This window comes from Neovison vison, chromosome 8 (genome assembly GCF_020171115.1).
Source record: "Neovison vison isolate M4711 chromosome 8, ASM_NN_V1, whole genome shotgun sequence".
NCBI classification, from domain to species: Eukaryota; Metazoa; Chordata; class Mammalia; order Carnivora; family Mustelidae; genus Neogale; species Neogale vison.
In genome coordinates, this window is record NC_058098.1 from 62,559,185 (window position 1) to 62,571,792 (window position 12,608).

The 12,608-nt window shown below is 40.1% G+C and overlaps 1 protein-coding gene across 2 annotated transcripts; it reads left to right on the plus strand.

Annotated features, from left to right (window-relative positions):
* The first annotated feature begins 205 nt into the window (after positions 1-205).
* C8H2orf49 (chromosome 8 C2orf49 homolog) lies at positions 206-11,894 on the plus strand. 2 transcript variants are annotated; one of them, XM_044263768.1, is made up of 5 exons: positions 206-367; positions 2,474-2,640; positions 6,253-6,379; positions 6,506-6,628; positions 8,719-11,894. In XM_044263768.1, the coding sequence occupies exons 1-5, from the start codon at positions 269-271 to the stop codon at positions 8,773-8,775; spliced, it is 573 nt and encodes a 190-aa protein (XP_044119703.1). In that variant the 5' UTR covers positions 206-268; the 3' UTR covers positions 8,776-11,894. The 2 variants fall into 2 exon arrangements, with proteins under 2 accessions (XP_044119703.1, XP_044119701.1); XM_044263766.1 differs by having other exon boundaries at positions 218-367; positions 6,253-6,628.
* The last annotated feature ends 714 nt before the right edge of the window (positions 11,895-12,608 follow it).

Below are 12,608 nucleotides of genomic sequence, written 5' to 3' on the forward strand. Positions count from 1 at the left end.
GGATCTTCGTTTTTCTTGACTCTTCTTGTAAGAAGTCAAATTACAATCGTTTTCTCTGCAGACGTCCCTTCCGCTTCTTTCGGTCCCGAGAGTCCTCCCTTAACAAGGTCTGTCACAGCACGCCGGTCCGCCACCAGATGCGGAGCAGGACGCCCGGCGCACCAGGAGTGACGTCACAATCACTACCCCCCCCGCCCTCACGTCACTTCCGGGACGCTTCTTTCGTGGAGGCTTGTGGGTAGCCGGCCGGGGTCTCCTGGCGACGACGATGGCGGGGGATGTGGGCGGTCGCAGCTGCACGGATTCGGAGCTGCTGCTGCACCCGGAGCTACTGTCCCAGGAGTTCCTTCTCCTCACCCTGGAGCAGGTCGGGCGCGCCGGGGCGGGTGGGCCTTTTTGGAGAGGGGTTCGGACTTGAGCTGGCCCCAGGTAATCCTCAGTGGCAAGTGGACACACCCGCCGCCGTGGCCCCTCCCGTCGGGTTTGTGTCACTCTCCACTCCACACGGACGAACCAGGTCTCCCCACACCTCTATCCTTGAAACAGAGGTCCTTAGAATATCAGGAATTCCTGAGAATTAGGACTCATCCTCTTGGGTATTTGATGGCTCTGACAGAGGAGTCCTAGGCGACCCCAGCGACCTAAATGTGTGCGGGGGGTCGGGGGTTGGAATCGTAGTAGAAATGAAGGGTAATAATCAAGGACCGTCAGGGCTGGAAAGCGTCGGAGAGATCGCCCTTTGTTCATATCCCCACCTCGTTTAAAGATGAAACTCCGTCTCAGAGAAGTGAAGTGACTTTTATTTAAGGTCACACCATTGCTAAATGGGGGAGAATTCAGGACTCCTGGCTCTCAATGCAGCATTTCCTCTTTTCGAGCTAATGTGACCTCACACAATCAACAAAAAACAAGACAAAAGAAGAGATGAACTTGGTTTAAAGTGGTAGAGAATTACTGAAAGTTTTCTTGTGGTTTTACGTACCATATTTTGTTGCTTTCCATATGTTTACGCCTTAGTACTCTTTTGCTAATTTCCTTCAGCCCTACTGAGTAGATTTATGGAGGTTACCTTTCCCCTGAGGTTCTCAAACTTTTTAGGCACATCAGAATCACGAATCAACCCAGAGCGTGTTAAAACATAAATTATTGGGTTCCATCCCCAGAGTGTCAGATTCAGTAGGTCCAAGGCGTGGCCTGAGCATTGGCATTTTCAACAACTTTTGCTGCTAGCCCAGGGACCATAGCTCAAGAACTACCACCCTGGAGCAGTAATTCCTAAACTAAGGTGCCTATGAATTATCTGGAAATGTTATCCAGGGGACTCTCCAGGGTTTTTTCATATTTCTGAGTGAATAGAGGGTGAAAACTGATAACAAAGGATGGTCAAGTATAACAAAGAAAAGTAGTATTTGTACTTTTAAATTTAGAAGAAAAAAGTAATCAGGGTACGTTTATCAGAGTACATAGATTGGACTTGATTTGCCACTTAAACAGAACACAGATAAATCCAAACTCTTTATCGTAGCTACTCCTTTTCCTTATGCCGCATGTTTTCCATGATGTTGAGAGCAAATTGGAAAGTGAGGGAGAATGAGGTAATTTAGAGAGGAATCGCCGGACAGTGACTGGAAGCTACTTGAAAAGACTGGTGAAAATATGAAGGGCAGTTTGTAATGATGCACTCTTATCAGTACAGTCATTAGTAAGGGGACTACAGCGTCCATCTGTAGGGCCATTTGAAATCTTGGTAGTTGACTTCAATTTAAGAAGCATTATTAGGGAGACGAGGGAAACAGTATTTGGGGTGAGACCTCCAGCCCACTACTTTGATCATGATAGTCACACTCTGGGTAACTTTCTGACAGCATGCAGTAATAGTTACCATTGTTGGCTTTTTCTTTTGATTTGATTTCCCCAGGAAGTCTCCCATTTTCAATTTACCTCATGGATTCCATGCTACTGGAAATGGTCTCCATGCCTGATGACTGGCTGACCAGTTGTGGACTGCAGTCCTTGTCACACTGAGAATATATGACCATTGTCTTTTAAGATGAGCCTAAACTTAATATTTGCAGAGGTTAACCTCCAAAATACTACTTACAGTACTATGTGGGATTGCAGTGTACTTGAAGTCCCTATAAGTTCCTATACGACTTAAATAATAAACTCACACTTAAATAACAAATTCTGTAATTACGGTAATACATAGGTATGTTACATAATGGTATAATTATAGAATTGTAATGTAAATTATGAGTTAAGTTATATTAAATTTCATATGTTTTAAATTGTAAGTAAAATAATAAGTTAAGTATTAAATTATATTGTGGAAAATAAATTATAAAATAGATACTTATTAAGCGTTATAATTATAAAATTTGTTACTTAAGCAGGAATGTTCTACCCTGTTAGGTAGGTAGTAATTACCATGAAGGATGTTATTTTGAAATTACTTTTGTTTCCTTTTTCACAGAAGAACATAGCTGTTGAAAATGACATAAGAATAAACAAAGACAATCTCACTGATCTTTATGTTCAGCACGCAATTCCATTGCCTCAAAGAGATTTGCCAAAGAATAGGTGGGGGAAAATGATGGAAAAGAAAAGAGAGCAACATGAGATGAAAAATGAGACTAAAAGGTACTTGGTAGTGGTTGTGGTTTTTATCTCATATGACTTAACAATTTTGCTTTTCTTTTTTTTTCTCCAGGTAAAATAAACTTAGGTAAGAAAAATTCATTTACTCAATAACTATTTATTGAGCATCAGGCACTGTGCTTATAGCATGACTAAAACCAACAATTCTCTGCTCATATTTTAATTGGGAGAAACATAATTTAAAAAATTAGCTAAAATATATGGTATGTTACATAGTGATACATATAAATGCTAAGGAGAAAAGTAAATCAGGGAGAGAGATTGCCATTTTAGGTAAAGTAGCCAAAAACAACCTCACTGAGAAATGACATTTCAGTAAAGAAACCTGTAGGTGTTATTTAAGAGCAGCAAGCTAGCATTCCAGACAGAATACTAGAGCCTCGGTCAGGAGTGTGCCAGTCATAAACCAAGACCAATAAAGAGCCCATCAAGGCCAAAGTGGAGAGAGTCAAAAGGAGAGTAGAGAAAAGAGGTTTATTGGAGGTGAGTAGGGGAGTTTGTTGGGTTAGATCGTGTAAGGCTTTGTAAGTCATTGTAAGAACACTGACTTTGCTGTGAGATAAGAAGCCATTGGAAGGTTTTGAGCAAAGTGGTGATATCATCTGATGTGCATTTTAATAGCGTCACTGTGGCTGCAGTACAGAGAAGTGATTTAAGGTGGGGGAAGGGAACAGGAAAATCAATCAGGAGGCTGTACTGTGATCCAGGTGATAAATGGTGGGGACTTCGACTGAAGTAGGGAACTTGGTAAGAAGTGGCTGGAGTCTGGAGGTAGAGCCAACAAGATTTGCTGAATTGTGAGAAAATGTGGAGTCAAGACTTTAAGGTCTTTGAATATAAAGAAATGAAGGAACTGTCATATAGCTTCAGGGACACTAAGATTTTTTTTTTTTTTTAAAGATTTTATTTGTTTATTTGACAGACAGAGATCACAAGTAGGCAGAGAGGCAGGCAGAGAGAGAGGAAGGGAAGCAGGCTCCCTGCTGAGCAGAGAACCTATGCGGGGCTCAATCCCAGGACCCTGGGATCATGACCTGAGCCAAAGGCAGAGGCTTTAACCCACTGAGCCACCCAGGCGCCCTGACACTAAGATTTTTAAATTTCAGAAAATTTTTCATAAAACCACAAGCAAATAAATTTCCTTCTTAAATGGTTATGTTTCTGTAACAGTGATAGATGGTTTAATGAGAACAAAGTGTGCTAAGATCCTTGAGTGGGCTAGTTATTTTGTTTCCTTTGTCTGTTTTATCACAAGTGGGCGCTATTGATTAATTACTGAATTTATTTTTAGAGCCTTCTGTTTGTAAAGTACTGTCATTGGCAGCGCACTAGTGATTGTGGGAGAAGGTGGAATGAGGGCTGAGCGTGAGGGCGAATGCTGGCTCCAAGTTGATGAGGGGTATTAATCTCTAGTTACAAAGAAGAACTCATGATTGGTAGGGGGAGTATTCCCCAGGTATGAAAATAGTTGAAGAATGTAACATGTATGCTCATAGTTTTTTTTGGAAAATGGTCTTTCTTTTGATCAGGAACACATTCAGTTCAGATTAAACATCATTTTAGCTTGATGGTTATATAGTGTTATGGGCTACATATTAGTGTTAGCTTTTGTAAATCTGTGGTTATGCCAAATACATCTTCGGTTTACATTTGTTGGTTCATCTTTTTAAAAAATTTATTTTATAGAGAGGGCTTGAGTGAGCGATGGGAAGGGGAAGGGCAGAGGGAGAGATAGAATCCTGAAGCAGAACCTCAGCTGAGTGTGGAGCTTATAGGCCAGTGGGCTCCATCCCAGGACCCTGAGATCATGACCTGACCTAAAACCAAGAGTTGGCCGCTTAACTGACTGTGCCACCCAGGTACCCCTTACTTTTGTTGATTCTTTTTTTTTTTTTTACTTTTGTTGATTTTTAATAAGAAAGTATTTTCTTCTTGATCAGCATGTTCATGCATATTGTCCTAAGCAAAGTTTCAGTACTGTTACTTCATATGATGATCTCTTTAAGCTCCTCAGTATCCTTTTTGAAAGGATTTATGACTTTTTTTTTTTTAAGATTTTATGTATTTGACAGCATAAGCAGGGGGAGCAGCAGGCAGAGGGAGAGGGAGAAGCAGAATCCCTGCTGAGCAGGGAGTCCAATGTTGGTCTCGATCCCAGCACCCTGGAATCATGACCCAAGCTGAAGGCAGACACTTAACCATCTGAGCCACCAAGGTGCCCCGGATTTGTGACTTTCTAAAAAAAACCCACAAATTTCACTCTTTTTTTTTTTTAAAGATTTTATTTATTTACTTGACAGAGAGATCACAAGTAGGCAAGAGGCAGGCAGAGAGAGAGGGGGAAGCAGAATCCCTGCTGAGCAGAGAGCCCGATGCAGGGCTTGATCCCAGGATCCTGAGATCATGACCTGAGCCAAAGGCAGAGGCTTAACCCACTGAGCCACCCAGGCGCCCCACAAATCTCACTCTTGACTCAAAATCTTAAAGCTGGAAGGATCTAAGAGATTGTCCGGTATTGTTGAATTAGCAGTATTGTGATATGCCCCAGGTCACACAGAGCGAGGCCCAGATCAACAGTGCAGTGCTTCCCAAACTTCAGCATGCCTCTGGGATCTTAGGTTGAACTCTCACAAGCTGATGAGCCCTGCTTTCTCTGATGAGCCCTCTGTTTCCCTTTGGCAGTGGCACAGTGTATGTAGGAAAGTCATTTTTATCTGCTACCAGATGATGTTCAATGGTAACCTAAGAATTGGTGAGTTTGTCCAGTCACCTAGGATCTGGTTAAAATGACAGGTTGAAGCCCCAGATTCTGCATTTCGTAACAGGCTCCCAAGGTGATGTTTACGCTACTGGTCCCTCGACCACACTTTGCGTAGGAAGACTTTAGTGTTCTTCGTAGTAACTGCTCAAGTTCTTGTTACATGTTTAACTAAAAGTTTTTTTTTTTTCCCATAAATCTGTTGTTTCACTTGAGGTTTAATGAATAGTAGACAAATGAATGTTTTATTATTTATCTTTATGATTCAGAGTGGAAGTTAGGTTTTGCAGAATCTAATCATGAAGACTTGCCAAATTTTAAAATTAACATTACACAAATATTATAGTTAGAATTTAGAGAGTGCCTTGGCTTTAGAAACTATTGATGAATAGAATATTCTCATTGTCTATAGAGTGTCGCTGTGGTAGTTTTGCTATAGTTTAATAGTTCATTATCTTTTTAAAATAATAACTGATACATAGTCAAGGTAACCTTATCAATTAGATGGGGTGATTTTTAAAACTTAAAATTTTTTATAGTTTCTAGGAAATATTGTTTTAAGTTCTAGGGTTAATTGGTTGGTTGATGTTAAAAAAAACATTTTGTGTGTACATTAAAGCTAACTTAAGTTTCTTGTCAAATATTTTATACTTTAAACATCAGAAAATTGTCACTTCATTTAGGATGAACATAGAAAATTTCATTCCTAGGAGTCCTCCGTAAAATAGATGAATCTTACCATAAATGTTTTCTGGTCATTGTTTTACTTCTGAGTTCCTGCAGACTGGTTTGCATTGCAGATGGTATTTTTTAAGAATTTATCTCTTTGATTTCAGGACTAGCACTGTAGATGGGTTAAGGAAAAGACCCCTCATCGTGTTTGATGGAAGTTCAACAAGTACAAGCATCAAAGTGAGAAAGACAGAGAATGGCGATAATGACCGGCTCAGGCCTCCCCCTCAGGCAAGCTTTACCAGTAATGCCTTTCGAAAATTGTCAAATTCCTCTTCAAGTGTTTCACCCCTAATTCTGTCTTCCAATTTGCCTATGAACAATAAAATGGAACACAATAATAATGACACTAAACAGAACCATGACTTAACGCATAGGAAAAGTCCTTTGGGTCCTGTGAAGTCCCCACCTTTGTCCCCTGTTGGAGCTACTCCTGTGAAGTTAAAGCGAGCGGCCCCTAAAGAAGAAGCTGAGGCTGTGGTAAGTGTGGGGTGACTTCTGTGCTAGTAAGAGAGAGGGATGGACTCTGAGTGGGGGGACTCGTGGAGTGGGGGAGGGTAAGCTGGGCCACAGGCAGTTCTTGAACTCTTAAATGGTCTGACTCTTCTGTGTCCTTTTTAGCATTGACTCCTAGAATCATAAAATCCGTGATGATAAGCTAATGTTTTTTTCAAGTCTACCAAACTTATTTCTACTTAAAGTGTCTTAGGCACATTCCCTAGACTTTTGTCATTCCAGTCCTTTGGGGGACTAAAAGAGAAAAATATTCCTTTGTTAGTAAAGCTCAGAATGTTAAGTAGTTTGTCCAGAGTCACATATCTATTCAGTAGCATTTTGACCTTCAGTCTGTTTTATACTTAACTTAAAACCACACTAGAGTATTCAGAATTTATCATGGACCTCCCCTTCCCTTAAATTTATCTGTCCTTGGAGAGATAAGGGAAGTAGGGGACTGTGTTGGACTGAATTATAGTTAAGCATTCGGATGCTTGGCTTTCATATACTGGCAAATTTGGTACTGATAGGCAATATATTTAGAGTTTAATTTGTGAGAGGGCATATACATGTATGTGTATGTATATACACTTATATGTGTGTTTATATGTACATGTATATACATATACACACATATACATACTTGATTCTTCCCTGGGCTTCTCAGAAAATGATTTTACTTTAAACATCCAAGCAGTTTTATATTATTCCTTGTCTTAGTTTATTTGTCTTAGTCTATTTAGGCTGCTCGATATAATACTGACTCGATGGCTTATACAACAGACATGCATTTCCCACACTTCTAGAGGCTGGCAAGTGCAGAATCAAGGTACTGTCAGGTTCATTGTCTGGTGAAAACAGACAAATTGCCTGATTAACCCTAGGCTGCTTTCTGCTGTGTTCCCATGTGGTGGAAGGGGCAAGTAAGCTCTCTGAGGTCTCTTTTCTAAGGGCCCATACATGAGAGCACCTCTGTTGTGATTTAAGTACTTCCAAAGACCCTGCCCCCTAATACTGTCACATTGGGGATTAGATGTCAACATATGAATTTTGAGGGGACACGCATTCAGTCTGTAGCATTCCTATGGTATACTTTGACTTTATTATACTCTTCAAATTGTATGTCAAAGGGATCAAAACTCAGAGTAGTTCAAACATTGTAAAATAGTAGCAGAAAGAAGACTACCGTAAATCTGACCAGTGTTTGGTTCTTCCATTGGTTCACCCTTTCAGCTACCCTGTGCAATAGCACAGTTCTTTTTCTCATTTCACAGATAAGGAAATGGAAGCTCAGATAGTTTAAATAAACTTGTCTGGGGTTTCAGAGTTAATAAGTGGCCTGGTTGCTATTTGAATACAGACCCATTTGACCTCTGCATGAGCTTCTGTCTCACCAAGCTGCCTTTCCACTTCTTTCAGTCATTTTTGTGGGACAGAGGAGGAGGGTGTCAGAGAAGAGTGGGAAGGAGGAAAAAAAGTAGGAAGAATAATCTAGACCTCAAATATTATAATAAAAGAGTTAGCCTTGAGGATTTTTTTTCAGTCTCTTAAAACACATCTTTCTACTCAGAAAAATTTTACTCTTTCAGAGGTATGATTTTTTTTTTTTAATTTACTAGTATTAAGATCTTGGATTGTGAGATTGAGGAAGGCGATGGGGTAGGCAGGAAAGAAGCAGGTCTGGAGTCCTTAGTCGTTTTCAATTCTGAGTGCACTTCAGGATTACCTGGAGGAGCTTCCAGAAAACCCAGACAGAAATCAGAGCCTCATCCCTGCCACCTTGTATGGATTCTGACTTAATTAGTTCTGGGATAAGACCCAGGTCTGGGTATGTTTGAAAGTGTTGTGGGTGATTCTAATATGCGATTTGAGAACCACAGCTGGAAAAAAATGGGTGGCAGGCGAGATGTGCATTTCCCAGTCTTCTAAATCTTCTCCCACCAGATGGCAGCAGTGATCTGCCATTCATATATTAGTAGTATTAGTAGTAAACTTCGGTGCTGTCAAGTGCTCATTTCAAGTTATCCTCTGACATTTCTGCAAGTGTAAACTGGTTTCTGCTCATGTCTTTTCAGAATAACCTGAAGCCCCCAGAAACAAAGAGGAAGATACAGCATGTTACATGGCCCTGAAGGAAAGTTTCCAAAAATGTAAATATAACTGTAACTGTAGTTTTTCAAGCAAGTTCGCATATATTGACAGTATTTACGGAGATCCTGATTATTGTGGAATTTTCTTAAGAGGTTTAAAATTAGGTTTGAAAAAAATAGTCTTTCCTTTCCCCTTCCTTTTTTTTTTTTTTTTTTTTTAAATTTTTGCCTTTTGTGCCCTTACTAGGAAAAAATTTCTTTTTAAACCAGGTGACTTAGTGTAAGTCATTTATATTGATCCCAGTCAATCATTAGCTGCAAGTCTGATACAAAGCATCTGATGAATTTTAGGAATTATTTTAATTACTTGGTTTCAGTATTTGGGGGAATTTGAGATTTTTGTTTAAACCCAAAATATTTTAGAAGTTTACAATTTTTATTTATTTTCCCTAGCAAAAGAATTTAACAGTTTATCCCAATATTTTAGTAAATACTGCCAAACTCCTCCTTAAGGTTCACCAAGAAAAGCATATTTGTAGTGCTGCCAATAAACTATTCCAAATATACAGATGAAATTGCTGTTCTTGAAGTGCTTACATTACTTTTTCCCATAAAAACCAAAAAGGGAAATCAGTGCTTGCTATTGCTCCTTCCCTTGAAGTTGTAACAGAATTGGTGTATTAGGAGTTGACTGGTCAGTCTCATAGCTGGTCTACCCTTTAAGATGTCCCTGTCATGCAGCACTCCTCACTATTTTCATGAGCAGTCTTTGATCTTGCTCTGGGAGCTCAGGTGTCACTCCTTCCTAGGAGCTTCATCCTTTCCAAAAGAAGCCGACTTTAAAATCTTCAGGTGACGTAGTCATGTTCGAGGTGGTAGCTTATGGCAGAAGGTTTGGCGAATAGGAGGAGGGGGGTGGAGTTCCAGCACCTGAGAGGCCGGGAGGGATAGTGGTGAGAGGTGGGACGCCTAGCATGATCTAGAGTAGGCAGAAGAGGAGACGCCGAAGCCGGGAGTCACCGCAGAGTGACCTCGTAGGAGATAAGTACCAGCCGGACGGGGGTCCCTGCTGGGGTAACAGGCAGCTTCCCACAGGGCTGCCGCACACACATCACCCACGGAGGTTTTGTGTTCATGTTAAAGCAGTGTTACCGTCCCAGTCTGATGGAAGTCAGCGGGAACATACGGTAGACCTTCTAGCCACACGTTCTCCTGTCCACTTTTTTGCCTTGTATTTCTTACCAAGTGTGGAGGATACTTTATACTTTTTTCCTTATATGACTGATCTTCACATTGGGGTTCGCCTTTTCATTAACTTTTTACAGCAGTCTCCTTGCTCTTCTGATTTGTTAAAACAAGTGTTTTAGTTCCGCTATTAAATAGCCTTACAAAAAATTCATTCAGCCTGGCAGGTAAGTACTGTACTAAAACTTGAACCCTCTAGTTTTTAGCCATTCTGCCCTTATCCAGACTATAAATCTGTACAGATAAGACAAAATCGATACATACTATGTGTTGCATAAATTACTGATGTTACGCCAAGTGAGTGAATAATAGAGTTAACTGCACAGCTGTTATGTTCAATATTATTGAAGGACAACAGTAACCCTCCACATAACTGTATATTAAGGGATATTTTAAAAGTACAGATTTTAGGGTAGAATGACAAATTCTATTTGATAATTCAGTTGTCCCTTCTGCTTTCATCTGCATTCCTCTCTTAGTTAAGAGAGAGTTAGCCATTTGACGGTTTTAAGTCAGTGGAAACTTATTTTAGTTACTCAATAAAATTAATTTTTAATTTGTATATTTAACTTACAGAGTAGGTTGGTAATAACAGCTGAACTGTGTAACATTGTTGCTTCAAATTGAAGTTTATATTATGAACATTCAGAATCAATGCTCATAGAGCAGCATATTATTGAGCTATTTTGAGTTTGAGTGTGGAGAAGTGCTAAACCACGTAATGTGTATTCCATAATACTGTCATCTTGGAGCACTGTGCCTTCTCAAGGTGCATAGATACAGCTTGTCTTGAAATGTCTTCCTCCACGTCATGACGCCTCCTAAGTGAAGGGAATCTGAAGCAGAAGTGTCGAGCATCTTGGGTTTTGAAGGGTTGCTTTGGTGTGCTTTAAAGTTTGGAAGGACTCATTTGGAGTGGCAGACAACTTTGGAATACCGTCAGTGAATTTTAGGAACATGGGTTAATGATGTTGCTGTTGATTTCATGTTCCAACAGAGCCACCTGTTTTATTATCTCGGTAGGCAGCTAAGTGATCGGGTCAGCAAGTAGGTTCTGAGGTGTACTTTCAGGCGCTTTACCACTTCCTGCCATTGGCAGAGGTCTTCTTTTCTTCCCCTTCTTCTTCATGGCCCGTTTTCTTTTTCTTGTTCTCCTTTCCCATGTTTTAACTTACTCTGCTTCCATTCTCCATCCTCCTTTTGCAGACCGTAAGTGTCAGGCTTAGGTTTGCACGTCATAATGCTTGGCCCTATGCATTCATTGAGGAGTGAAGATAGGATGACCCCCGGTCCTCTTACATTTGAGGGATCACAGACTGCTGTGTGAATTCTGGAAATCTCAAGCCCCTGCAGCACCAAGGGCCCCAAATTGCTTCCCCGTGGCTGTAAAGGCAGTACAGTTTACCACAATAGCTTTAGTAATCTTGACAGCTACCAGGCACTTTGGAAAGTTGGTTCAACTGCTAGTAGGAGGCCATAATATTTTTGCTAGAATTAAAATTCTTCAGAATTGTAGACATTATTTGAAATAATATTTTGGTTGACTTAAGTTTTGAGAGAGGATTCTAAAACTGGTCTAGAGACTCACTCAATAGCAATGACCTTTTTAAAAACTTACATTAAGTAAAACTGCCAGTAGATTAAATCACATGTATGTAAGAGCTTTCTCTATTTACTACTGCGCCATTTCAGTAATTTTTAGAGGCTACAAAATGGTCAAAATGTTTTTAAGTGTGCTCTTTTATTAAATGCTTGTGCAGGTTTTGTAATTCAGTACAGAAAGTTCAACCTTGTAATGTACATTTTTGTATGTAAAAGGTCTTTGAAGTAGCCTTATCCTTATTTAAATAAACTGAATAAAATGATTGAGTAGGTCTGTCATTCATAAAAAAATAAAATGGAAAAACGTTCTTTAATGACTTGATCTCTTTTTATTTGAGCAGAGTATATGGCGGAAAAGTGTTATGCTTTATATAGTACAGCCTTCTGTATGAGGATTGATTGGGATCAGGCATGATGCTAGTCGTCCGGCCACGTCTCAGGGCCCCCGCTGTGAGGCGGCGATGGGCTAGAGTGGTTAGGTGTTTGGACAGCCTGAGGCCGCTGGGGCTGCCACAATGATTGTCGCTATGCTTTGACAGATGGGAACAGGTCCCTCGAACCTTATCCCGGAGTGAGCTCTCTTACACACTGAAGCAAACCAGAGGTTCAGTTGAAGGATTATTGTGTCTGGGGTGATCTTTAAAAAGTACACTTCTAAACTGGGATGTTAATGTTGGAGACTGAAGCCCTAAATTTAACTACCTGGAAACATTTCAGCTTATTTTCTACCTTGAATTTTAAAAAATAGGTCATTTTTGGTCTGGACAGAAAAGACAAAATTTGTTTTCATTGTTTTTACTAAAGCACTTTTTACTGAAGTGTTCTGTTCTCCCCGTTTCTGTTAAACCCAGTTGTCTATCCTGGTGTGCCAAAAAAACAAAGATGGGTACGCTTCTGCTCAATGAAATAACAGATAATTGTAATGACAGCAAATCAAACCAAACCAAGAAATGAAATAGAGATGGGGAAGGGAGGGCAAAGAGCTACTTTAAATGTAGTGGTTAGGAAAGGCCTCTTTGAAGAAATTA